Genomic DNA, 27,364 nt, shown 5'->3' with positions numbered 1-27,364 from the left:
GGTTTGGGGGAAGGGGGGTTGGTTTCTCTTTGTTGTGTGAGGACATTATGTGCTCTTAGGAAAACAAGATTAAAGGCCATAAAAAGCCTATCTACCAAGTAGCAGGCCCCTCACCCAGGCTGGCATTAATGAGCAGATGATTAGAAAGCTGGCGTAATTATATTCTACTGACAGAGCAGGCCCTCGCCTGCAATCGCTAGAAATGCAGTTAAAAACCTTTGCTCACTGCACTGTTTAATCAAAAAGAATAAGATCCCTGAATCTTGTCTGCATTAAGAATAAGTTAATAAGTTAATGAATAAGTTAACTCCAGGCACTTGAAATTGTGCAAGAATCATGTCTCTCGGGCATGGGAGCCTCAGTGGGGTAGATAAAGGGAGATGAGGGAGGACAGAGTTATTTCTTTGGCCAAAGGGTCCATTGATGGTTCAGGACAGCAGCAACCACCAATTCAGTCTTCCCAGTGAAGTGTCGCCCGGGGGCGTGTAGTAGGAGGGCCCTGTACTGCGGGCCACAGGCTGTCGAGTAACCCAGACTGTTGTCCTGTGTGAGGTAAAGCAGGTCACAATCCCTCTGGCCTTAGTTCCCTCATGTTAAAAAAAGATGGTGTCTGTCTTCCCTACAGCACAGGATTTTATTAAAAAGATTAGACAATGATGATATGACCACTTTGGAAAATAACTTGGCCGTATCTTATAAAGGAAACATGTACTTACCCTATGACCCAGCCATTGCACCCCTAGCTGCACTCACACTGTATGTCCATACAAAGATTTGTACACAAATGTTTATAGCACCTTTATTCATTATAACCCCAAACTGAAAACAATGCAAACATCCATTGACAGGTGAATGGATAAATTAGTTATGGTATCTCCATGCAGCGGAATATTACTTAGCAATGAAAAGCAAACCAGGAATACTACAACATGAGGGCTCTGGGAAACATGCTGGGTGAAAAGAAGGCAGACACGAAAGAGCTCTGGTATGATCCCACTTACGTGTGAATGGAGAGAAGATCATTTCTATGTATAGTGACGGAAAACAGATCAGTGGCTGCCTGGGACCAGGGGTGGCAATGGGGATTGACTGTCAAGAGGTATAAGAAATTTGGGAGGTTGGATGATGGAAAGTTCTATACCTTTGATTGTGGTGACTGTTACAAGGGTCTGTACAGTCGGCAAAACTCATTGATCTGTGCTTAAAATGGGTGCATTTTTTACTGAAGGTAAATTAAACCTCACCAAAGTTGACTTTTTTTAAATGCAAACAAAGCCAAAAAGACTTAGGACCCTTTAATTTGGACTATAAGCCTGTGGACTGTTTCCACTGAGGGGGCCTTTCAGCAAATCACGCTAAGCCTGTTTCTTCAGATGGAAAACAGGAATAATAATAGATACCTCGTGGTGTCACTGTACAGTGAACGAGGTGAGGCTAACGCTAATCCTGTGGATGCTTTGTGTGCCAGGCACTGTTCCAATTCCTTTGCAGAAATGAATTTATCTTACGAGATGGTTTTGAACCCTGCAAAGCACGATACACATGTAAGTTATGTGTAGTATGGTTACAGTGCTTCCTGTAGCTTGGAGGTGCTTGTTAATTTCTGAACAGGAGGAAATGTGCCAAGAAAAACATAAATGTGAAGGATTACAAGCATGGTTAGTACGAACTGAGCTGCATTCCTCAACCACACAGTGTGGTGAATGGGGAGTGATTCCTGAGCCTACACGGAAAAGTAGGGAGGTTTGTGATGTTTACAGAGAGTCTGCATGTTCTCCCACAGGGCCCCTTGTGACATTACCTACAGACGTGTCCTGTAGACGTGACAGGGCCTGGGCCCTGTACGTGTTAGTCACTTTGGAGCAGAGGGGCTTTTCCTAAGACAGCATTTGTCAGTGACGTCAGCCACATTTTTGTACCTGATAAACCAGGCAGACTTGGTCCTCAGTACAAACGGCTCTGGGACACTGGGGACTAATAATTATTATCATTACTGTTATTATTATCAATACCCCATTTTGCAGATGAGGAAAACCGAAACCAAGATTTCCTCATCCTGCCAGCATGCTTCTGTGATTTGGGGGTTTCTGAGACTGGGATTCAGAAGAATGAATTCCCAAGAAAGAAAGTAAATGGGCAGTTCAGAAAGCTATCAGAAATCCTAACATTAGTAAACTTTCATTTAAAGGGACTTGATTCTTTTTTTAATGGGAGCAGGTAGAGCATTCTGGACTGGGGAAGAGGACAATCTGGGATGCAGGGCCCTTTCCCCGATGTTTTTATAGAGTAAAACAAATGTTAAATGAACATTTAGAGCATTCTGGAAGAGGAAAGAAGTCATACGCAGGCAGCCTAGCTGGGCAGCTGGGAGGACTTACCAGGGCTTGGACGAGGCTGTGTGTAGAGGCTGGCGGGGGGCTTGCTGCTGCCTTTGCTGTGGGTCACAAACTTGCTGTGGCCCCAAAGGCGGCAGGTCTGACGGATGACCTGGAACAATCAAGGATATCTGGGGGTTTCTTTAAACTGCTTTTATTCACAAGCAGAGTACCGATGGTGGGCCTGCTACCAGTGGCTGCCCGAGGACAGGCGTTCTCCACGCTGCTTGGAAGCACCCTGCCGCCTGTAGTGTGAGGCAGAGGAGGCTCGCCCGTTCCCTGCGTGCCCATTTGGATCCAGAGGGCACCCCGTGGAGAGGCTTCCTCTCGTTGACCTTGGGGGGGGGGGAGGAAGGGCAGGTGCTGCTCTTGGTTTCTGCTCCCAGCTGAGCCAGGGGTGAGCCAGCTTGTCAAGGGCTTGGCGGTGGCCACTCCCTCACAGCCAGCCTAGGGAAGTCAGTTAACCTCTCTGGTTACTTTCCTCATGTTTAACAGGAAGAGTTGGGCGAGATGCTCTAAGCTCCCATCCAGCTCATTCTCCCCCATCTTTCCCCTGCACGCTGCCCTCCCCATGGGGTCTCCCTCCCCCACCTCCTGACCTCAGGCCCCATTTCTCCTCCCCTAGTGTGCACCAAGGGTCAGGTGGTGAGTGGCCAGTACCGGATGCTTGCGAAGCACGGGGGCTACGTGTGGCTGGAGACTCAGGGGACGGTCATCTACAACCCTCGCAACCTGCAGCCCCAGTGCATCATGTGTGTGAACTACGTCCTGAGGTGAGCCTGTGAGGGCCGGGGGGGCACAGGCTGGGGTGCAGGGTGCTCCCGAGACTGAGGACACAGCCCAGGAATGCCAAGCCTTTCAGAACCCGGCACCACATCGGCGAGCTCTTTTGCAGTGGGCGTCCTGGGGACGGTGGAACGCTGGGATTTCCCCTTTACAGGCTTTTTCTGCCCCTTCCCCCTTTGTCTGTCATCTGTCATGCCTCTGACCCACGTGGGGAGGCAGCTAGAACACAGTCGTCACTTAAGTGCTTTCTGAATGGGAACCAAGGGAAGAGAACCACGGTTACTTTTTGGGAGAAGATGTAACACCTCTGCTCGGTAGCACCTGGGAAGAAAGCTAGAGAAAGTCATTGCTGGGGTGCAACAAAAGCAAAAGCCTTCAAGTCTCATGCATACCACGCAGCCCACGTACACTATTAACACAGCATCCAAGACAGATAGATACTCAGCGGGTGCCCTCCGCGTCGCTAGCTCCACGACTCCAAACTTCCAGTGCACGGTTCTTTACGGAATGCCAACCCACTGTCCATACCCGTGTTTTTGTCTGAGAGGCTTAGCTATCAGGACTTCCACGTGTCTGGAGAGTAAAAGGGTTTTGCTGGCAAGTGTGGACGGTCTGAAGCTCGCTCTTGTCCCACCAGTGAGATAGAGAAGAACGACGTGGTGTTCTCCATGGACCAGACGGAGTCCCCGTTCAAGCCGCACCTGATGACCATGAATAGCATCTTTGACAACAGTGGCAAGGTGGCTGTGTCTGAGAAGAGCAACTTCCTGTTCACCAAGCTGAAGGAAGAGCCCGAGGAGCTGGCCCAGCTCGCACCCACCGCAGGAGATGCCATCATTTCTCTGGATTTCGGTGGGTGCTTCTTAGCTGAGCCAGGGCCTGTCGAACCCTCCTGGGGTGGGGGGAGGCCTCCCTGGCCACAACTTTTCCTTAAGCAGAGCTGCCACGTGCCTTCCCCAAGTCTTGCTGATCATCCGTTGGTGGCCAGACCCTATGCTGGGCATGTGCACTCCCCGCAGCATAAGACCGTCCTCTTTCTGACCTGGTAAAGCGCTGAGCGGGGTGGAGGGGAGGACGTTTTGGTAGATTCTCCACCGTGGGGAGGGGGGAGCCTGAGACGAGAGAGTGGGGCAGCGAGGGATCTGCTCCGAGGCCACGGGCCTCTTTCCACAGGGTGGGCAGATCTCCACCTGAGCCTTGAAGGACAGATTGCTTGCTTAGGCAGAGGCCTGCTAGGTTGAAATAATGTTGGGAGAAATCCTTCCAGAAACGTGGATGGAGAAAAGATTCAGGCCCGGGAGTAAGCCCTCGAATGCACTTCTTTAAACGTTTGCCTGTCCCAAGGGGATGCGAGCCCTGGTGGCCCCAGCGGAGTCGGTGGCTCTTGCCCCGTGCTCTGAAGGCGGGAAGCCCCTTCTTCCCCATGCTGCAACCCACAGTCACCCCCCCAGCCTTGCTGTGGCCGCTCAAGGAACAGCTACACCTCCCTGTGCTTGCTCTGGACTGGCTCAGCCCCGTAAGGTGTGTTGTGAGAGGCCACCGGGGAACAGTGATCTCAGAGAATCACAGAGAGCAGCCCTGGGACAAGGAGTCACGCAGCTTCCCAGTTTCGTGGCAGTAATGAGGCAAATTGCCCAGTTTTCATAACCTCCTCCTCTACGTTCTGGATTGCCCTTCAGGGAAGAGTGGCTCCTAATACATTTAGTCTCTGAAAATTAAAGGCTCCAGGAGGGTGTTCCCATTAAAGGGAGTCTGCACGTTGAACCCCAGTTGAAGGCCCCTTTGTCCCAGCGAAGCCTCAGCACACGGGGGGCCGAGCCCCAGGCACGCCGCAGGCACGTTTAGGATCACTTGTGCATCCTTCATGCTTCCTCTGCCCTGGGGTGAGCCCAGCAGTTGGGGGTGCGAACCAAGCCAGGCCCTTGTCTCCATAGGGAGCCAGAACTTTGAGGAGTCCTCAGCCTATGGCAAGGCCATCCTGCCGCCAGGCCAGCAGTGGGCCGGAGAGCCCAGGAGCCACGGCGCCCACACTGAGGCCGGGAGCCTGCCTGCCTTCACCGTGCCCCAGGCAGCCGCCGCTGGGAGCACCACCCCCAGTGCCGCCAGCAGCAGCAGAAGCAGCAGTAGCTGCTCCACGGTGAGCGCCCCCTGGGGTTGAGGCCATGGAGAGGGTGGGCTCCTCCTCTGGCTGCTGCCAGATGGCTGAGTGGACAGGCCAGACCCAAGTCCTGCCCTCCTCCTACTCAGTTATACTGGAGCCCCCTAGGGGGGCTGTGATACTTACTTGCCACGCGTTAGAGCTGTGCGCTTGCTCTCAGTACCCATCCCCCCATCTATGTGATAAGGTCCTTGAAGACGGGCCGAGTGGCACACAGCTGTGAGCCCCGAGCTCAGTCCCCATGCGGGGCAGTAACCATCCTGCTGGGGGCACAGAGCCACACAGTTTGCAGAGCCTGGCCAGCCATGCCTCTATCCTGTTTGCTGTTCAAGACAGCCTCATTTTATGACGAGGAGACTGAACTCAGAGAGGTACACACAGCTCCTAGGGGCGTGGCTTCTTTACAAATTCTTATTCCGTGGAATAGAGTTGAATCTGTGGGTCCAGAAACGTATTTCTCCTTCTACCTTGGACTTCTGGGGAAACCAGTGCCGTAGCCTTGACTTGGTCACCTTCCTTCCTGGCCCCCAGCCCAGCAGCCCTGGAGACTATTATCCATCTCTGGAGGATGATCTGAAGATTGAAGCAATCGAAAAGCTCTTTGCCATGGATACAGAGGCGAAAGACCAGTGCAGCACCCAGGTAGGTGGCCGTGGGGAAGATTGGAGTGGCGGGCCAGGCCTACCAGCTGCTGGTGGTGAAGGCTGAAGTCTCTTCTTGCAGCCTCAGCCCTTTGTTGCAAAGACTAGTGGGAATGCTTGGCCAAGGCCACAGTCCCTTAACTGGGTGAGGGTGCAGGGCAACGGAGCCTGTGGTCGTCTGCTTCTCGCACTTCTGCCCTCTGCTCTACCCGTGTCAAAGCCAGCTCTTCTACTTTTAACTCTCGATATATCATGTCCTACTAACTTGGATATTTCTTAATGCTTATGAAAATGAAAACTACAACTGAACCTTTCTTTAAGGATCCCTGCATTTAAAAAGCATACCCAGATGTATACGACTTTTGTAAGCATAGGGAACAATTATTCCCCTTACAAACATTTCCATTTTAGGATTCTTTGAAATACCTTATTTTAAATGCATTTTAAAATGACATCTGAATGACAAATTTTTATTTACACGTAACTTTTCAGAAACTTATTACAAAAGGCCAAACGTCTTGTAAAACCTGTGTAAACAGGCTAGGGTGTGGGTGGACGGGTATGTGGGTCACAAAACCCAAAGGAAAATCATTCATCCCCATTTGTCTTAGTCTGGGTTACTCATCCAGATTTCTACCTTGCCTCCTCAGTTTGCAAAACTTTCCCTATTTCTACCCTGCACTTTCTTCTCTGAACTCCTATAGGATTTATTACTTAGTATTTGGTTATCACTGTCTGCTTCTGCTCTTTAACCATTTCAGGCGGTTGTAATCAGCTGCATCCTCCCAGTGAGGGCTGAAACATTTATTTTTCTGGGTCTGCTTGTGAGAATTCCCTACGGTGCCCATCATGGTAGTGGGAACCTGCGGGTCCATGTCTGAGTCCTTGTTGATCAGAATGACGGTCCCACAGGTAGCACTGGGCCATGGTTGCCCTATGAGCATTCCACCAATACACCCTGGGCAAGTGAGGTGATGAAGACAAAGCTGCCCGTGGCCCCCTGGGAGCCATCGTGCTCACCGGAGTGGGCAGGGATGGCTTCGTGGAAGAGGTGGTGCCTGCCCAGCGTGTGGGAGTGAAGGCGGGGTTTGGACTGGGAGACAGGAGAGCATTTTGGGCTGGATGGGGATGGTGGCACCAGGGAGTGTGTGGAAGGATGCCTGAGTGGAGACTCAAATGACCGGGGATTGGTGGCACAGGCTGACCAAGGGAGAAAATGCACGGGAAGCTGCTGGCACCTGCCGGGAGACAGTGCAGACTCAACGGACACATCTGAGTTTTCTTCTCCTGGGCCCTGAAGGCCTCAGCACGGTCAGGCCATGCAGGAGGAAGGCCTCTGGCAGGGGTGGGGTGGGGAGGACGAGGGGCTAAGATGGAACAGTATCCCTGAGGCAGCGCCAGCTGCTGAGCTGCTTTGCCTGTGGTCTGTGTCTCCTCAGACGGACTTCAATGAGCTGGACCTGGAGACCCTGGCACCCTACATCCCCATGGACGGGGAGGACTTCCAGCTCAGTCCCATCTGCCCCGAGGAGAGCCTCTTGCCAGAGACACCCCAGTCCACCCCCCAGCACTCCTTCAGTACCATGTCGAACATCTTCCAGCCACTGGCCCCGATGGCCTCTCACAGCCCCTTCCTCCTGGACAAGTATCAGCTGGAAAGCAAGAAGATAGAGCCCGAGCAGCGGCCTGTGTCCTTCATCTTCTCCGACGGTGGGAGCAAGGTGTCCCTACCACCGTGCTGTGGCCAGACCTGCACCCCTCTCTCCTCCATGGGGGGCAGATCCAACACACAGTGGCCCCCTGATCCGCCATTACACTTGGGGCGCACGAAGTGGCCCGGCGAAGATCAGCACGTGGAGTCCTTGAGGGCCTCACCCTTGGGGCCCCCCATCACTGCACCCCATCTCTCCATGTTCAAGAAGAGGTAAGTGGCAGAGACCCTTAGCTGCTTCAGCAAAGGCTGTGCTGTACAGGGAGGGGACAGACAGGTGCCCCGAAAGGCACCCCCGCCCCATCACCAATTCCCACTCCACAGGGGTCTGATACTCCACTCAGCCCTTCTCAGAACTTTGAGAGCTTGGGCTTTAGGGGACTCGCCCCTAGGTATGTGAGGCCTCGAGTGGGACACGTTTTATCAGGGCTGGAGGACACCACGAGGGGCCTGCGGCCAGGGAGAGAAGGACCTCGTCCAGGGCCCTGAGCACCAGTGGCTCTCCGGACCACCCCTCAGAGCATCTCGTTTTATGCAGAGCTTGTGAGCTGAGCCGCACAATACCCACACACACAACACAGAGGGGTGGTTCCTTGGCTCAGCCGTGGAAGCCTGGTTGCCCATGCCTTTCCCCTGCCGGGGTCCAGCACACCCTCCCCATCCTGCCTTTCCCCAGCTCCTCCCCGTCTCCCCCCCCAAGTCCCTTCCACCCACTGGGAGCTCACCTCAAGCTCCCAGGGCCCATTGCTTAGGCTTCCTCGGGGCCCTTACCTTCTACAGAGCCCCCTCCCTGGTTCTCGGTGGGGGGCAGTCCAGGCGCGACGGGGCAGCAGCAGCCCTCCCAAAGACTGCTGTCACAGAGCTGGGCGGCTGCAAACCAGGACTGGAGGCTGCCCGGGTATGGGCCGGCACGTGTGGAGGGAGGTGCAGGTGCCCTGAACCCTCAGCATCTCACCAGGTAGAGGGCACTGCGGAAGGAAGGAGAGCCTGGGCCTCAGGCCCACCACCCCGCCTCCAGGACTCTGCCCTTGGGGTCTTGGAGCCGCCACGCCATGAGTGTTCGTTCTGGGAGGGCCCTGGGTGTGTGGGGCTCCAGACTCCCTCACGCCCATCTCTTGGGCTTGGCAGGTCTGCAAAGGGCTTCGGGCCTCAGGGCCCAGACGTGATGAGCCCGGCCATGGTCGCCCTCTCCAACAAGCTGAAGCTGAAGCGACAGCTAGAATACGAGGAGCAAGCCTTCCAAGACATGAGTGGGGTGAGCGCTGCCCTTGGGGAGGCCGGCTGGGAGTGGGGGCTGAGCACAGAGATCCAGGCTGGTGCGGAGGGCCCTCCCGGGCCGGCTGACTGGGCAGAGGGAGCGCTGCCCACCTCACCCTGACGCAGTTTGAGGACCTGGGTCTCTGGCCTCTCCCCTCAACCTCTGCACTTCCACGCCCAGGGGGATCCACCAGGCAGCAGCACTTCACATTTGATGTGGAAAAGGATGAAGAGTCTCAGGGGCGGTGGGAACTGCCCTCCGATGCCGGACAAGCTGCCGAGCGCAAACATCCCCAGTGGTGAGCACAGGCCTGGGGGAAGGCGTCTGCCGGTGGAGGGGCTCGGAGTGCACCCTGGCTCCCCACTCCCTCCCCGCCTGCCCCTCCGAGCCTTGCTAGGACAGGGGGGTGTCTCCACCCCCCCTTCCCACTCTGGCCTGGGTGACGCCGTCAGAAATCTCTGGGCTCCTTGCGTGAAGGAAGAGGGACGTTGTGGGTGTCATGGTCTCTCCCCTCACTGTCTGACATTGGCCTTTCAGATGAGTTCGTCCGAAATCCCATGAGGGGCGGGAGCCAGCCCCTGAGACACTTAACACCGCCACAGCTGCCATCTGCCGTGAGCCCCGGGGAGCCTGTCAAGAGTGGGTTCCCCCCGCATTGTTACACCCCCCAGTATCAGGACTACAGCCTACCAGCGGCTCACAAGGTGTCAGGTGGGTGTGCTCAGGAATGGGGGCACTGTGCCAGGGCCTGCTGGGTTTGGGAGGGTGTGGGCCAGGGGACGGACAAGGCAGCGGGTCTCAGCTCAGCACCAGGATGAACTTGCTCATGACAGGCAGCTGCCTTGAGAAGGGTGAGCCCTCTTTTCCCCCCAAGTACTGCAGCAGGGGCTGGAAGGCCACGTGTCCACAGGGCTCGAGAAGGAACCCTCCACTCACCAGGTGACACCCGGGGCTCTTCCACCTTAAGAGCCCCCGAGCCTATCTGCCTTTTGCTCAGTTCTTCACATTACCGCCTGCCGGGGGCATCGCTCTGAGCTCAGGCAGGAGCTGAGCTGAGGACGTGCTGCTGGGAGGGGGGCCAGGCTGGTCTGGGAAGAGTCACCCTACTGGACCTTGCCTTCTGGGAGGACTGGCCACCTTAGTCTGTTACCATCTTGTGAAATGTAGATGTCACGGAAAGGTTGCTATTTAAACATGAACATAACTTGTAGTTCGGGTGAAACATGCTGGACCCCTGCCCTAAAAAAGAGAAATTTCCTCAGCTATATGGTTTGGGACAAACTGCTGCTCAGTGCTTCAGAGCTTTAGAGTCACAAGACAGGCCTGGGCTAAAAATTCTGCTCGTTACCAGCTGGAGTAAGGACGGAGCAAGCCACACATTTAAATGAGAGGCCTGCATGCCAAGTGTAGAGTTCGTGGATACGTTTGCGTTAAGTTGGAGCCAGCGTTATCATCCTTGCTGTGCACCCAGGAGTTTCCTTGAGTGGAAACTCATCCTTTTCAGGGGAAAATAATATTCTTGTCGTTTCTTAGGGTGAGTCAAAGAAGGGGGGATTAGAAAGGGCTGGTGAGCAAGTATCCGTTGCTACTGTGGTGCTGCAGAGGTGTGAGACCCGCCCCGTCCAGGAGGGAGCAAGGTTGAGTGCGGGAGGCAGGCATGGGGGGCTGGGAGGGGGGCCAGGGATGAGGTGCTACGGCTACGCCAGGGGAAGGGAGGGCAGGCACCTCGCGTCACTGGGGCCGATGAAGGGCTTCCAGGGCCGCCTCCAGAACCCGGGCCTGCTCTTCCCAGGAAGTGGCGTTTCGGGTGCTGGGAGTCTCCCCTTCTCTTCCTTCTCAGCAGGAGAGAAAGAGGGGCTGCCAAGGGTGGGGATCCTGAAACTGGAAGTCAGGCCTTTGAAGGACCCGTGTGTGTGTGTGTGCACACATGTAGATATGCATGTGTGTACATTTTGTGTATGTGCATGTAAATGTGTGTGTGCAAGTGCGTGCAGGCACCAGCTGGTTCAGAGCTCCCCCTCTCTCCGTTCAGCCTTCCGGCTGCCAGTGCACAGTGGGCACGGGTCAGTTGGCAACCCCGAGCCTTACCCAGGCGCTGGCTCACGCCTCCACCTCCCAGGCCAGGAAGCCCTCGTGGGCGCTCCTTCCATCCAACCTCCCTGTCCCCTCAACATTCCCTGCTCTGTCTGCACTGCACACACTCCGTTGCTTGGGTCTCAGCCCCTCTCACCTGATGGGATGGAGACGACATGCTTTCTGCTGGGTCCCTGCTCTCTGCATGGGCTGGGTCACTAGGGAAAGACAGACAACATTGAAGAAAGTGAAATGAGGGCTGCCGCCGAGTCACGAAAACTGGAAATGCCCCTTGCTCTCCCGACACGTCTCATCCATGCTGGGCTCTTATGGAATAGACCCTTTTCCAAATGTTTGATTTAGGGTTTTGAAAATAAGGGCACTAACTCTTCTTTCAGGCATGACAAGCCGGCTGCTCGGACCCTCGTTTGAGCCCTACCTGCTGCCGGAATTGACCAGATATGACTGTGAGGTGAACGTTCCTGTCCCAGGAAGCTCCACGCTCCTCCAAGGAGGGGACCTCCTCAGAGCCCTGGACCAGGCCACCTGAGCCAGGGCCACCCACTGACAGGCACCCCTTCCCATGCCGTCCCACCAGCTTCACGGTCTCCGTCTGTTTTTTTGCAACTAGATATTTCTAACACCAACACACTTTTTACAAGATATACTTACCTGGCAAACTTGCCCAGGTCACCAAGTAGTGAGTGGCCTTTTTCTGAAGATGCTCACTTTATTATTCATATTTTTAAAATACAATTGTTTTACCTGCTATGTTTTGCTCTGTCAATGGAAATGTTCTTAAATTTTATAAGATTGTTCTTTCCCCAACTTCAGTTACTTCTAATTTATATTATTCACGGGTCTCTCTGTCTCTCTCTCTCTCTCACACACACAATATTCATACTAACAAGTTTGGTGTATGTTTGTTTGTTCTCCTTTAGGGAAAGCTTTGGCTTCATTTAACTAAAAGGATTTTGTTGTTGTTGCCAAAGAGAAACAAAATAATTTTGCTTTCGAAGCTTGATTTGTGGCCTCTATCTCTCAGCCCTCCTCCTTTTGTAAAACTAATCGCTGTATTGTAAATTTCAGTCTTTTTTTTTTTTTAAGCCAACTCTTTGCTCTAATTTTGATACAACTTTTGGGGGAAAAAAATGTGAAGGGTGAACTCCATTGTATGTGGTGGTTATCTGTGAAAGTTACACAGTATGGCTTTTCCTAAACTGGTGTTTTTCCCCTGCATTTGGTGGAGTTTTTTAAATTATTATTATTCAAAAACATAACTGAGTTTTTTAAAAAGAAAATTTATATCTGGGTTAAGTGTTTATCATATATATGGGTACTTTGTAATATCTAAAAACTTAGAAATGGAATCCTGCTCACAAAATCACTTTAAGATCTTTTTTAAGCTGTTAATCTTTTTCCTGGTGTTGCTGACACTGCAGAATTGTACAGAACTCCACAGGCCTGTACTAACCCTGCTCAAGGTCTCCCTCTGTTGCCTTTTTGCTTTCGGGACATGCCGTAGGCGTGACACACAATCCAGAAAGTGGAATCATTCTGTGGGAGCACTGCAAGCTGTCTTCTCCTCATGTTCTGTATGTATTATGTATGTATGTATGTATTATTATTACTGCCAAGAGGGTCTGACAGCACGTCAGGGGTGGGGGGGTAGGGACAAATAGGGGAAGCGCTTTAAACTCTTCTTCAGGTTTCATTGCCAGCCCTTCAAGTGCGCTGAGCTATGTGACTCTAATGGTCTTTCATGGGGCACATTTGGGTATTTCCAGAACTACCATGAGATGATTTAGATGGGAATTCATGAAAGAAAGTGAGGATTTGGAAATGGTATAGGGACCCAGTCCACATCCTCCCAGCTCACCACCTTGGAGCCCATGGAGCTGGACTGAGGGAATGCACAAAGGGGGGCTTCTGGTCCTGACCAGCTGCATCCTCATGCCCCTTCCTCAGCCACGCCATCAGATCGCCCTACACGGCCGAGGTGCAGCAGGCAGCCCCCCGGGGACAGCCCCTGGCCCTCCTTGAGGTCTGTCTGTCCCCAGAAGTGATGTGTCTAGGGTAGGAAGTACTGAAAACAGTGTTCTCAGAGCGTCTTATAACTCACCAGGTAAGAGGGACGATGCCATGTGTCTTCGAAATAGCAATCACGTGAAACTTTTCCGTCATGGGTACAATGAAGAAGTTTCTAGAAACACACAAAGCAAAATACAGCAAGCCAAGAATTTGGTAGGGCTGGATGGACTTACTGCCCAAAACGAAATAAAATTTAAATTTCAAAAGAAAAATTACCTAGTCGCTGTGTTGCCAAAAATGTTACTTGAGCACCACAGCCCTGCCTCACGTACGGCAGGCGGCAGAACTTGAAGGGTTACGGACACGTAAGCGCTGGTGTTTGGTTTTCTCTGTGTGTTTGCCTCAGCACGAAGGGCATTTTACCCTTGCAGTTGTACTAAAACACTCTGAAAAATATTCCAAACTTCATATTAACTTTATCTATCAACATAATGATTTCGTGAACATTATTATAAATGTCAAATTCCTACTGACAGCGTTGTTACTATACGGGAGCTTAACTTTATAAGGAAATGTATTTTGACACCTGCTATCTTATTAAAGTCTTCTGATCCTACCACTGCTGGTGGCTCTTGTTTCCTGTGGGTTTCTCATGGGCTACACTGATGTAAAGTGACTTATTTATTTATTAAACAGTTTACAGAAAACGAACATGGGCCCTGATCTTTGTGAGATGACTGAGGCCAGCTGATTGATAGGAATCTGGAGAATGGAAGAAAAGGCTAATGTTAAAACTCGGCAACTAAGACCAGGAAGCCATGCTGCATGGTCCATATTTCTGCAGGCCTCTTTTTCTATGTTCTGTGAGGGACCCGAGGAAAGAAGTCAGGGTTCCTGTCTTCAGAAAATTATAGGAAGCAGTCTGAAAACTCTGCCGCCTACGTGTATTCACACGCCGCACTTTGGGATGAATGCTCTCAGGGGAAAGGAGCAGCCTGAGCTCTGGGGCTCAGAGGGGACCTCAGTTTGGAGGTGGCAGGGCTCACGTGGGCCCTCCCAGCTAGAATGGGCATGGGAAGGGCCAAGATAACCTCAGACGGCGACAGAGCCCGGCAATAGCCCCAACTGGACAGGGGCGTGATGGGTTCCCTAACTCAAATTTTACTTTTCCAAGTCATGGCCCGCTTGGAAAGAGGCACCATCTCCACGGTGGGATGGGGGGAGGGACCCAGCAGTGGCCTCTGCTCAAAATGGTCAGTCCTAGAATCAGCGTTCCCGGGTCACACACTTTGTTCCCCTAAGAGTTCAGTCCACGTGGTGTGGTTTCACACTTACCTTGTTAGCTCACTCAATCCTCGGGCTGAGCAATCCATGAGCACCCATTTCACAGATGAAACTGAGGGTCATATTAAGTGGCTTAGGCAAGTCACACCCTGCTAACAGAAGAAAGAAATGTAAACATAGTGTTGGCTGTGCTTTCTCCTCTCACACCGACCGTGCCTGCTGGGAGGTATAGTTCATGGCAGGGCTCTGTTTTCATTTCCAAATAGACCATTCCTGTCATTATTACTTTAACCTGTAGACCTCCCTCTGGTTCTGTGCTTACTCATCTCTTCTCTTCCCAACTGCCTGGATCTTCAGATTGGATTTTCTGGGCTCTGCCCGCCATCTTGGACTTCCTGAGAACATCATCTCTTCTTTTTCTGAAGCTCTTCCATGAATGACATATTTTAGCTCGTCCTTCAGGAGCAGAGTTGCCTCAAAGCATTGGCAAGCTCAGGACTCAGACCTGGGTGGGTGTTATCCTGACCCCCCAACAATTTAAGTGGGCTGTGGGTCTATGAGGTGTCCTTAGACGAGGCCACTGAACAACCACCTGAAAGCCATGATTGTGTCCTCCAGCCCTTGGGGGTGCAGGGCAGCTCCAAGCTCCTCTTGCTTGCAAGTGCAGCAAGCTGGGGTGGGGGGACACTGAGGCCACTGTCCCTGATGGATTAGAGGAACTCAGCCCCTCCAAAGCACTCAAGCACAAGATACGGGCCGCACCCAAGTCACCCTGCTTCCTTTACGTTTTGTCTCTAGCAATCGGGTGAAGACTCTGATTTAAAAGCTCCTGATTTCAGATTTCACTTTCCAAAATGCAGGTGGCCACTCTGCCGTACACCTGGAACTAACAACAGTGTAAATCAACTATACTTCAATTAAAAAATAATTTTTAAAAAATCCAGGTGGCTTAGGAGTAGGTATGAGCCTGCATGGCCAGGTGTGCAGGGGCAGCGGCCTGTGTAGAATTAGCAATCGATCAGCCGTTGGGGTTCCTCCTGACTCTGGATATGTTCTCCTCCAGGCGGGCAAACCTTGGTGGGACGTGGCACCTTCCCAGAGCTTGCTTTGCTTGGCAGCCTCCAGATGAGAAGTCTGTCTTTTGCGGGGGTGGGGACACTCAGACCCAGAGCTGAGAAAGGAGACAGCCCCACCTGGTGGAGTTCCCTCTGATCCATGTAGGGCAAGATTTACCCGCTCCTGAAGCATGGGCTCTGATGAACGTTTCAAATTGGGCAGGGGGGGTGAACTGTGGGTTTTCCTGGAGATACAATGCAGAGCCATTTCCTTCATAACATACAAGATTCAACCACCTACAGCCCTGCTTTCCTGGCCCCTGCGCATCCTCTGCTTTACGTGAAAAAACTTTTATCGGGAGGCCTGCATAAGAGTGACCAGGTTAGCTGGGCTGTTCCTCTCTCGAGTCAGGAGAGTCCCCAGTAAGACAGAACTGGATGTATTTTCCCAGATGGACTCAAGATGCTGAGAAGGACCTGGAAATGACGTAGCCCAACCCTGTCATTTATTTTTTCAACCTCTTAATTCTAGAGATGAGAATACTGAGGCCCAGGGAGACAAAGTGGCAGGGCTGGGAGCAGAACCCAGGCCAGCATCACGGGGACTGAGCCTGAACTCACCATAAGTGAAAGGGGCCACGTCCTTGGCCCATGACATCAGGTCTTGATTTCTCAGCCAGTGCACAGGCCCTTCCCACACACGGCCCTTCCCACCACCACCTCACAGGCCTGGGCCTTGTCTCTTCCCTCGGGGCACTTTCAGTTCTTCTAAAATGATCATGATCACAGCGTCACCCCATTTCTTCAAAATATTCCTTTGAATTCAGTGGCCCCCGTGGGAACTGCTTGGCCTCTCTGTGACCTCGGTGAAAACTAAACCAACTCCTTCACTTCTAGACTGACTCTTCTTGGCCTCCCAGGCCCCAGGAGAAAAGGGTTTTGAAGCACTTCTCAAATAAAAACCACCCTGGATAACTCAGACGCCCGCACAAGCTGGTGTATAGTGTTGGAGGCCCACAGCCCACATTTTCCCAGGCAGTCCCAGTCACAGATACCGTGTTTCAATGTCACCCAGGTGCGCTTGTACTTGGGCCAAGGACCCCCATCTTGGGTTCAGAAAGCGGGAACCTTATGGATACAAATGAGCCCTCAGTTGCTTTAGGGTGGACCCCAGGTCCTGGGGAAGTTCAGAGGAGGCCAGGACAGATCAACCTGGGCCTCAGGGGTGGAAAATCCTCCCAACCAGCCCTGGGATGGAAGAGGATGCAGAGGGAGGCGGGGTGGGGGCGGGTTATTCTAGATGTGGATGGACGAGGGGGACAAAGGCATGAGGCCAGAATGAGCAGCACGTGCAGAAAACCCGGGGGATCAGGCGGGGTCAGGAGCTGGGATGGAAGGAGAGGGCGGCCTGGCCACTCACAGCACAGGCCTGGAGTCAGACAGACCAGGGTTCAAATCCTGGCTCTGCTGCTTCTAGCTGTGTAACCTTGGGGAAGCCCCTTCATGTCCGATGGCCCGTGTCTGCTTTCCTGTGAAAGGACCATGATAAGTCCCTACCTCAGAGAGTCGAGGCTGGAGATATTAATTTGGGGATTGACGGTAGGTAAACTGTACTTAAATCCCTGAGATTGGATGAACTATACCTAGGAGGTAAGAGCATAGACAAACAGTAGAGCCCTAAGATAGAGCCCTAAGATAGAGCCCTGGGCCATGGCAGCGCTGGTAGAAGTCAGCGAGAGGAGGAGCCAGCAAAGAGGCTGGTGGGAACAGCAACATCTAGGGAAAAAACCAGGATTTCAGTATCCCAGAAGCCAAGAGAGGAGGGTGTTTTAAGAAGTAGGAATAGTTAACTGGATCACATACTAGACTGAAAGGCCAGGTAAAGTGAGGAGGAAATAATGGCTCTGGGGTTTGGCAACATGGAGATCATCATTGACCTTGACTAGAGAGGTTTTGGTGGAGAGCTAAGGACGGAGGTGTGATGGGAGTGGATTGAGGCATGAGCAGGCTGGGGTGAGGGCACAGAGACCACAGCAATACACAACTTCTTCAAGAAGTTTCCCTGTGAAAAGAATGAAATGATGCCATTTGCAGCAACATGGATGGACCTAGAGATTATCATACTAAGTGAAGTAAGTCATACAGAGAAAGACAAATATTATGATATCACTTATATGTGGAATTTAAAAAATGTACAAATGAACTTATTTAGGAAATAGCAACAGATTCACAGATATAGAAAACAAATTTATGGTTACCAAAGGGGAAAGGAGGGGAGGAATAAATTAGGAGCGTGGGATTAACAGATACACACAACTATACATAAAATAGATAAGCAACAAGGACCTACTGTCTAGCACAGGAAAGTATATCCAATATCCTTGATAAACCATAATGGAAAAGAATATGAAAAAGAATGTGTATATTTGTATAACTGAATCACTTTGCTGTACAGCAGAAATTAACACAACATTGTAAATCAACTATACTTCAATAAAATAAATTAAAAAAAAAAAAATTTTCCCCATGAAGGGAAGCAGGGAAATGGAGTAGGGATGGAGGAAGGGGTCAGGGGAAGTTTTTTTAAAAAACATTTAATGAACTTTTGTTTTAGAATAATTATAGATTTACAGAAAAGTTGCAAAAATATTAGAGTTCCTGCACTGAGCTCCCTCTATTGCTAACTTAACTGTGGCACGTACGTCACAACTAAGGAAGCAATATTGGTATGCTTTTATTATCTAGAGTCTGTACTTTATTCAGACTTCTTTAGTTTTTACCTAACATCTTTTTTTCTGTTCCAGGATCCCAAGAGACCACATTACGTCTAATTGTCATGTCTCCTTAGGCTTCCCTAAACGGTGACAGTTTTCATAGTCCATCATAATAGTTATTCACACCTTCTGAGTTGTTGATGACCTTGACAGTTTTGAGGAGTGCTGATCAGATATTCTTAAAGAACAGCATCTTTCAATTTGGATTTCCTGATGGTTTTCTTGTGGTTAGACAGAGGTTATGGGTTTGGGGGAGGAAGACCAGAGGTAAAGTGCCACTGTCATCACCTCATATCAAGGGTGCATACTATCAATGTGGCTTATCACTGTTGATGTTAATCTTTATCATCATTTTTATTTTTATTTATTATCTTGGCTGAGGGAGTGTTTGTCAGGTTTTTCCACTGTAAAGTTACTGATTTTTTAGGGGAAATTTTTTTTGAAGCTGAGCAATATTAGGGAATGTTTCTATTGTGACAGCAGAGAGGAATGTTTCTAAGAGAATGACTATTATGATGGACCATGAAAACGAAATTGTGTGAGAAGGAAAGAAAAAATATGAAGAGATTGATGGCCAATGAAAAAAAAGGTAGGTTCAGTGAATTAGAGGTCTAAATGAGGTCAAAGAGGGGTCAGAGTGAGGTGTAGAAAGAGGGGACCACGCAGACAGTCATTGTCAGAGGAGGGGAAGCTTTTTTTTTTTTTTCCTGCGGCTCTGTGGCCTACACAGCCCTGGAGGTCCTCACGAGCAAGAAGCACAGTGGGCAGCAGGCTGACCCGTGGAGCCTGTGAGCACCACCTCATGGGCTCCAGTACCCCTAGGGAGGGGAGGGGAGTGGTGGGGTGGGGAGGGGGCATGCCCTGGGAAGCCCATGCCCCCGGAGGTGTCATCCTCTACACCATGGTGACCGGGAAGCTGCCCTTCAAGGAGCGCCAGCCCCACCACATGCTGTACCTGATGCGCCGGGGCCCCACCTTACGGCCAGGCCTGTCCCCAGGTGAGCGCCTCCACCCTGTGTCCCTCCCCTGTCCCAGCCCGCACCCAGGTGGGCAGCGAGAGAGAGCTGGGTCCGGAGAGGGGGAAATGGGTTGGTGGCCCCGCTAAGCTTGAACCCTGCACTAGACCAGGGCAGGCCGCCTCACCTCTCTCTGCCTGTCTCCCCACGTGTGAAATACGGGCACCCTATGGCCGTTTATTTATACTTACGTATGACCCAGCAATACTACTTCTAGATATTTATCTTAAAGAAGTGAAAATTTTTTTTTATTATTAGTTTCTGCTTTATAACAAAGTGAATCAGTCATACATATACATCTGTTCCCACATCCCTTCCCTCTTGCGTCTCCCTCCCTCCCACCCTCCCTATCCCACCCCTCCAGGCGGTCACAAAGCACCGAGCTGATCTCCCTGTGCTATGCGGCTGCTTCCCACTATCTATCTACCTTACGTTTGGTAGTGTATATATGTCCATGCCTCTCTTTCGCTTTGTCACAGCTTACCCTTCCCCCTCCCCATATCCTCAAGTCCATTCTCAAGTAGGTCTGTGTTTTTATTCCTGTTTTACCCCTAGGTTCTTCATGACATTTTTTTTCTTAAATTCCATATATATGTGTTAGCATACGGTATTTGTCTTTCTCTTTCTGAGTTACTTCACTCTGTATGACAGACTCTAGGTCTATCCACCTCATTACAAATAGCTCAGTTTCGTTTCTTTTTATGGCTGAGTAATATTCCATTGTATATATGTGCCACATCTTCTTTATCCATTCATCCGATGATGGACACTTAGGTTGTTTCCATCTCTGGGCTATTGTGAATAGAGCTGCAATGAACATTTTGGTACATGTCTCTTTTTGAATTATGGTTTTCTCAGGGTATATGCCTAGTAGTGGGATTGCTGGGTCACATGGTAGGACATGATACTATACATAGAGAATCCTAAAGATGCTACCAGAAAACTACTAGAGCTAATCAATGAATTTGGTAAAGTAGCAGGATACAAAATTAATGCACAGAAATCTCTGGCATTCCTTTACACTAATGATGAAAAATCTGAAAGTGAAATCAAGAAAACAGTCCCATTTACCATTGCAACAAAAAGAATAAAATATCTAGGAATAAACCTACCTAAGGAGACAAAAGACCTGTATGCAGAAAATTATAAGAAGTGAAATTTTTTAATTCACACAAAATCTGCCCACTGATATTTATAGCAGCATTATTTGTAATCACCAAGAACTGGAAACAACCTGAATGTCCTTCAACGGAGGTATGGATTAAAAAAAAAAAAAACCCTGTATTTCATTGATATGATGGAATACCACTCAGCAATGAACGTTAACAAATTTGATTCAAGCGGCAACATGGATGAATTGCAAAGGTATTGTGTTGAGTGAAAGAAGCCAGTATCAAAAGGCTCATTCTATGTAATTCCATTTATATGACATTCTGGAAAAGGCCAAAAATATAGGAAGAGAGAACAGATCATTTCTTGCCAGGGCCTAGGGGTGGGAGAAGTTTGAATATAAAGGGAGAACAGAGGGAATCTTTGGAATATCGGAATTGTTCTATACCCTGTCTGTAGTGGTGGTTATGAGAATTCACACATGGGCAAAAATCACAGAACTGTACATCAGACAAAGAATCTTACTGTATGTAAATTTCTTTTTTTTTTAAATAAAAGCAAAATTTGATATTTCAGAGGCAGCTAAAATAACACTGAGGAGAAAGTCTGAGGAAGTAGGGTAGACAGGATGCTGCCAGGGCTATGAGGTGGATGTTACGGTGACACGGAGCATAAGGGTGAAGGAGAGACATGAGCTGAGAACTGAAATCACTGAAAGCCAAGGTTGAGAGCCGTGAGGCGAAGCAAGAGTCCAGTGCCATGAGCGGGAGGCAAAAGGGAGGAGAAGGGGTTTGGAAGCAGCATGGCGAAGCTAGGAGGAGCCCTCTGCCTCCAGGCCCTGCCCGACACCTGCCTGTAGGAGAGAGAATCCAGCCCCTTCATGAGGGCTGGTGGGACAGGGGCCCTCAGGCGAGAGCCGGGCCCCAGTTAAAGAGGAAAGTGATGACATGTTCAGAGAAGACAGGGGACCTAGGAGGTGGCTGATGTCAGACTGAGCTCCAGAGAGTGCATGGCAGGATCTCAGGGCGGGAAGGGATGGGAGATGGAGAGAATGATGGATGAGCAGGTCTGGGGACAAGGGCCTGGTGGTAACACGTGGCCTGGAGGCCCTGGTCTGCCACAGGTGACTGAGGGGAAGAGAGTGGGAGAGATGGTGTATCCTCCTGAGGGCCTCTTCAGGGTTCAAGCCAGCAGGCTGGGGTCTGACCCCTCCCGTAGCCTCAGGGGCAGGGCAGGGAGGCACACAGCTTCTCCGCCATGTCTGCGGAGGTGGCTAGGCTCTCCTCATCTCCCGCAGCACCCAGGGACCATCGTAGGGATGCACTCATTCAACGTAAGGTGGGCTTGTTGCTTTCTAAGGCAGGTGTGAGGGTGCAGGGGGCGGCCCCCTCCCTTTCTGCCTGTGGGGACCTTGGTTTTAAACCCTGTGGGTGGGCCCAGCACTTGCAGGAACAAAGGAAGGCAGTGCGGTTGGAGGACCCAGTGGCCTGAAACAAAGTGATGTTTTCTCGTCCTCATTAGCCTGGTGGAGGCGAGGGCAGCTGAGCATGAACATTGACATCGTTTGGGGGCCTTGCTTAAAGGCCAAGGCAGGACTCCAACTAAAGATTCAAATCTGGACGAGAGAGCTGGCTCAGATTGGGGCAGGTTGGCTGGGACGGTGTGGGAAATCCAGGGCTTGTGCATCTGCTCCTGCTGCAGCTTAAAACGTGGACTGGCAGCTGTGCTGACCAGGGTGGCCTCTGCCGAGGGGTGGGGGGTGGGGGTGGGGTACATGCCACCACCCCACTCACCGAGGACCCATGGGTTAGGCACCAACCTTGCTGAGCTGATAGTTCTACAATAGCGTGAGGAGGCAGCAACTGCAATATATTCTGTCCCTCTCTGAGCACCATACTCTAATAGAGATATAGATCAACAGGAATTTGTTCAAAGAAGGACAACTAAAATGGTGATGGGACTTGCAGCATAGCACAACAATAGACTGGAGAAGTTGGGACAGTTTATCCTAGAGATTTGGGGGAGCTCAAAAGACCACCTTCAAATATCTGGAGGAGGGTTTCCCTGGTGGCGCAGTGGTTGAGAATCTGCCTGCTAATGCAGGGGATACGGGTTCGAGCCCTGGTCTGGGAGGATCCCATATGCCGCGGAGCGACTAGGCCCGTGAGCCGCAACTACTGAGCCTGCGCGTTTGGAGCCTGTGCTCCGCAACAAGAGAGGCCACGGTAGTGAGAGGCCCGTGCACCGCGATGAAGAGTGGCCCCCGCTTGCCACAACTAGAGAAAGCCCTCACACAGAAACGAAGACCCAGCGCAGCAAAAATAAATATATAAATTAATAAACTCCTACCCCCAACATCTAAAAAAAAAAAAACTATAAAAAAAATATCTGGAGAAGAGTTTTTCTGGGTGGCCCCACTGGACAGAACTAGGCCTGTAGGTTCAGAAAAACAGTTCAGCTCAATGCAAGTACACTCAAGAGTACACCTCACTCCTCTCCTCATGTGTCAGCATTTGCTTGCTCAGTATAACAGGAAATAACATCTATACTCCGATCACCCAAGAAAGTTATTTACCAATTAATGCCAGGGAAGGCTATCTGGCAAAGATAAAGAAAAATCATAATTTCACATCTTTGTTCAGGTCTTTGTGTAAATAAAGGCTGGCCATCAGACATAGATGGCCCCATGGAACCCGAGATGGGCAGAGGGAAACTGGCGCTGCCCCTTAAGTGTTATCCTGGCACTGCCCCTTAAGTGTTATCTCCTGTCTGGGCAGGAGAAAGTTAGTAATGGGGGAAGCAGGTGCAGGGCAAATGGTAATTCTCTGTGCTATCTTTGCAATTTTTCTGTAAGCCTAAAACTATTTTTTTATTTAATTAATTGAAAAATGATGCCAGATAAAAACAAAGAAATACAGGAGGAAACAAAGAGAAAAAAAAGGATAAATAAATCTAAGTGAATACTGACTGTTAAAACAATAACAATGATAATATATTGTGGGGTTTTAAATAAATGTGAAATTAATGTATGTGAAAGCAATAGTATAAGAGGTGGGAAAGGGTAAACGGAGTAAAATGACTTTTAGTTTCTGCATTGTCTAGGAAGTAGTAAATGTACTAATTTATATTAGACTTTAATAAGTCAAGGATGTGTGTTGTAAAATAATGTGTAATTAACAAGCTAAAAGAGCAGGGAAATGGAATCTTTAAAAAATATGAGGTTATTCTAAAAGAAGACAAAAAAGGATAGAAAAAATGAACATAGGATAAGTGGGACAAATAGAAAACAAATAAGATGCTAGATCAGCTTGGTGCTCTGTGATGACCTAGATGGGTGGGATGGGGAAGGGGGGAGGGAGGTCCAAGAGGGAGGGGACCTATATACATATACATATATGTATATGTATACATATAGCTGATTCACTTCATTGTACAGCAGAAACTGACACAACATTGTAAAGCAATTATACTCCAATTAAAAAAAAAGATGCTAGATTTAAATCTAAATATATCAGTAATTACATAAAATATAAGTAGGTTAAACATTTCAATTAAATTAAAAATATCAGGCTGGGTTTAAAAAATAAATATAAGCAGCTTACAGGACACATGACTTCTAAATAAGAATACAGATAGGAGAATACAAAAGGACAAAAAAAAAGGTAAACACTAAAAAAAAGCTGGTGTAGCATACTAGTATTAGCTAGGTAGACTTTAAGGAAGAAACATTACTAAAATGAAGAGGGACATTTCATAATAATAAAAGTGTCAATGAAACAGAAAGATAATTCTATATTTGTATGCACCTAATAGGCTTAAGAAATTGATACCACTACAAGGAAAAGTAGAAAATCTATCATCATAGTTGGGGATTTTAACACACCACTCTCAGTGACTAACAGAACAAGCAGGAAAAAAGTAAAGATAACCCACAAAATGGGAGAAAATATTTGTAAATTATATATTTGATAAGGGACTAATTTCAGCATATATAAAGCATATTTACAATTCAATAATTAAAAGAAAACTAACCCAATTTAAAATGGGCCAAAGACTGCACACATTTCTCCAAAGAAGATATACAAATGGCCTATAAGCATATAAAAAAGATGCTCAAGGTCTTTAGTGATTAGGGAAATGTAAATAAGAACCACGATGAGATACCACTTCATACACCACTAGGATGGCTAAAATCTAAAAGACAATAACAAGTGTTGATGAAGCTGTGGAGAAATTGCAACCCTCATAGATTTCTGGTAGAAATGTAAAATGATACAGCCCTTCACAAAACAATCTGGCAGTTCCTCAAAAATTTAAACACAGAATTACCATATGACCCTGCAATTCCAGTCCTAGGTATATACCTCAGAAAACTGAAAACATATGGTTACAGAAAAACTTATACACAAATGTTTATAGCAGCATTATTCCTAACAGCCAAAAAGTAGAAACAACCCAAACGTCTATCAACTGATGAATACGTAAACAGTATGTATATAATGCAATATTATTCAGCCATATAAAGTAATGAAGCACTGATATGTGCTACAGCATGGAAACACCATTCTGAGTGAAAGATGCCAAACGCAAAAGGCCATATATTATCTGATTCAACTTATATGCAATGTTCAGAAGAGGTAAATCCATAGATACAGAAAGTAAATTAGTGGTTACCAAGGGCTGGAAGAAGGGGAAAATGGGGAAGGTTTCTTTTTGGGGTGATGAAACGTTCTGAAATTTGTGACAATGGCTGCATAATTTTGTTAATATATTGAAAACCACTGAATTGTACACTTTAAACGGGTGAATATTATGGTATGTGAATTATATCGCAATAAGAAGTAGATAAGGGTAGATAAGTAGATAAGGGTATAAAAGATTGAAATACACAGTTAAGAAGACCTAATTGACATATGCAGAACTCTGTGCCCAAAAACTAGAGAACAGACATTCTTTAAAGTGCACACAGTCTTCCTAAAATTACTAAAATGGCTAAGTTACTAAAATTAGCCATGTACTAGAGGGCACAGTATTAGTACTAAGCAAGCCTTAACACATTTCAAAGGTTAAAATGACTCAGAGTATATTCCCTGACCACAGTGAAATTAAACTAGAAATCAGTAACCGAATGCAAGTTTAAGAATCACATGTTGAATTTTAAGCAATACATTTCTGAATTACCCATGGGTCAAAAAAATCACATTGGAAATTAGACCATATTTTAAGTATGAATGAAAGCAATGTGTCAAAGCTTCTGGGATTCAGTTAAAGCCATGCTTACAGGGAAATGCATAGATTATATTAGAAAAGAAGAGGGACGGAAACCAATGATATAAGTATTTATATCAAGAATTTAGGAAACAAACAGCAAACTAAGCCTAATAGAAAAAAGAAATAAAGAAAAAACATGAGAGAAAAACTTAATGAAATAGAAAACAAGTGTAAAACAGAGAAAAATCAACAAAGCTAAGGTTGTATTAATCTTTGAAAAGATTAATAAAATTTATAAACACCTAGCAAGATGTATCAGGAAAAAGATATAGTAGGTATAAATTACTAATATCAGAAAATAAAAGATTATAAAGGAATATTAGAAAAAACTTTGCCATTAAACCAGATGAAATAGACTAACTTCTTGAAAATTCAAAATTATTTACACAAGAAGTGATAGAAAATATGAATAATTCCATACTTATTAAAGAAACTGAATCCTTAAATAAAACTTTCCCACTAAGAAAATTTCAGTCCCAGATGGCTTGACCATTAAATCCTCCCAGATGTCTGAAGAAAATTAACCTTTCTCGGGACTTCCCTGGTGGTGCAGTGGTTAAGACTCCGCACTCCCAATGCAGGGGGCCAGGTTTCAATCCCTGGTTGGGGAACTAGATCCCACATGCATGCCGCAACTAAGAGTTTGCATGCCACAACTAAGGAGCCCACCTGCCGCAACTAAGGAGCCCATGTGCCGCAACTAAGGAGCCTACCTGACGCAACTAAGACCCAGCGCAACCAAATAAAAATATATTAAAAAAAAAGAAAATTACCCTTTCTCAAACACATTTAGCAAATAGAGGGAATGCTTTGAACTCATTTCTGAGGCCAACATACCCTTGATACCAAAGCCTGACAAACATTTAACAAAAAAGACAACTTACAGAAGGCCACTCTCTCTCATGAACATCAATTCAAATACCTTCAACAAAATATTATCCAATCAAACCCAGTAATATATGGGAAGGAAACTGCACTGTGAGCAAGCTGGGTTTATTACAGGAATACAAGGCTAATTTATCACTGAAAAACTGATGTACCTTAACATTTTAACTGAATAAAGAAAAACTCAATAGATGTAGAAAAGGTATTTGATAAAATTTGAAATGCATTATTAGGAAAAGAAAAGAATTCAGCATACTAGGAATAAAGAGTAACTTCCTCAATCTGATAAAGGGTTTTAATTAAAAGACTTACTACAAACATTATACTTAATGGTGAAATCAATACTAATAGTAAAAGCTTTCCCCCTGAGAGAAACAAGATAAAAGAGGCCAACTATCATCACTTCTATTCAACATTATACTAGGGGACCTAACCAGTGTAATCAACAATAAAAATAAATAAAAGTATGAGGATTAGAAAGAAAAACCAGAACAAAACTCTGTCATTATTTACAGTCTACATGATGGTGTATATTAAAATGTAAATGGATCTTCAGATAAACCATTATGGTTTATTAGTGAATTTAGCAAGATTACTAAATTCAAAGACAATATACGAAAATCAACTATTTTTATTTATCAACAACTGAAAAGTTACATTTTTAGGGACTTCCCTGGTGGTGCAGTGGTTAAGAATCTGCCTGCCAATGCAGGGGACACGGGTTTGATCCCTGGTCCAGGAAGATCCCACATGCTGCGGAGCAACTAAGCCTGTGAGCCACAACTACTGAGCTTGCGTGTGGCAACTACTGGAGTCCGCGTGCCTAGAGCCCATGCTCTGCAAAAAGAGAAGTCACCGCAATGAGAAGCCCGCACACCACAACAAAGAGCAGTCCCCGCTCGCCACAACTAGAGAAAGCCCACACGCAGCAACAAG

The 27,364-nt window shown here is 48.2% G+C and overlaps 1 protein-coding gene across 1 annotated transcript in view; it reads left to right on the top strand.

Annotated features, from left to right (window-relative positions):
* Positions 1-11,644, top strand: part of EPAS1 (endothelial PAS domain protein 1) — a gene marked incomplete at its 5' end in the record, with an annotated part of 86,297 nt that extends 74,653 nt beyond the window's left edge. The window contains 9 exons of the mRNA XM_079720711.1: positions 3,001-3,148; positions 3,799-4,013; positions 5,096-5,298; positions 5,851-5,961; positions 7,400-7,884; positions 8,800-8,926; positions 9,110-9,227; positions 9,467-9,640; positions 11,401-11,644. Coding sequence (XP_079576837.1) covers positions 3,001-3,148; positions 3,799-4,013; positions 5,096-5,298; positions 5,851-5,961; positions 7,400-7,884; positions 8,800-8,926; positions 9,110-9,227; positions 9,467-9,640; positions 11,401-11,552 — 1,733 coding nt within the window. The 3' untranslated portion in view covers positions 11,553-11,644. The remainder of the gene's footprint in view (positions 1-3,000; positions 3,149-3,798; positions 4,014-5,095; positions 5,299-5,850; positions 5,962-7,399; positions 7,885-8,799; positions 8,927-9,109; positions 9,228-9,466; positions 9,641-11,400) is intronic.
* Positions 11,645-27,364: the final 15,720 nt, after the last annotated feature.

Source organism: Hyperoodon ampullatus (genome assembly GCF_949752795.1).
Source record: "Hyperoodon ampullatus genome assembly, chromosome: 15".
Classification (NCBI taxonomy): Eukaryota; Metazoa; Chordata; class Mammalia; order Artiodactyla; family Ziphiidae; genus Hyperoodon; species Hyperoodon ampullatus.
Note: the sequence above shows the minus strand (reverse complement) of the source record. Positions and strands in the feature narration are given on the sequence as shown.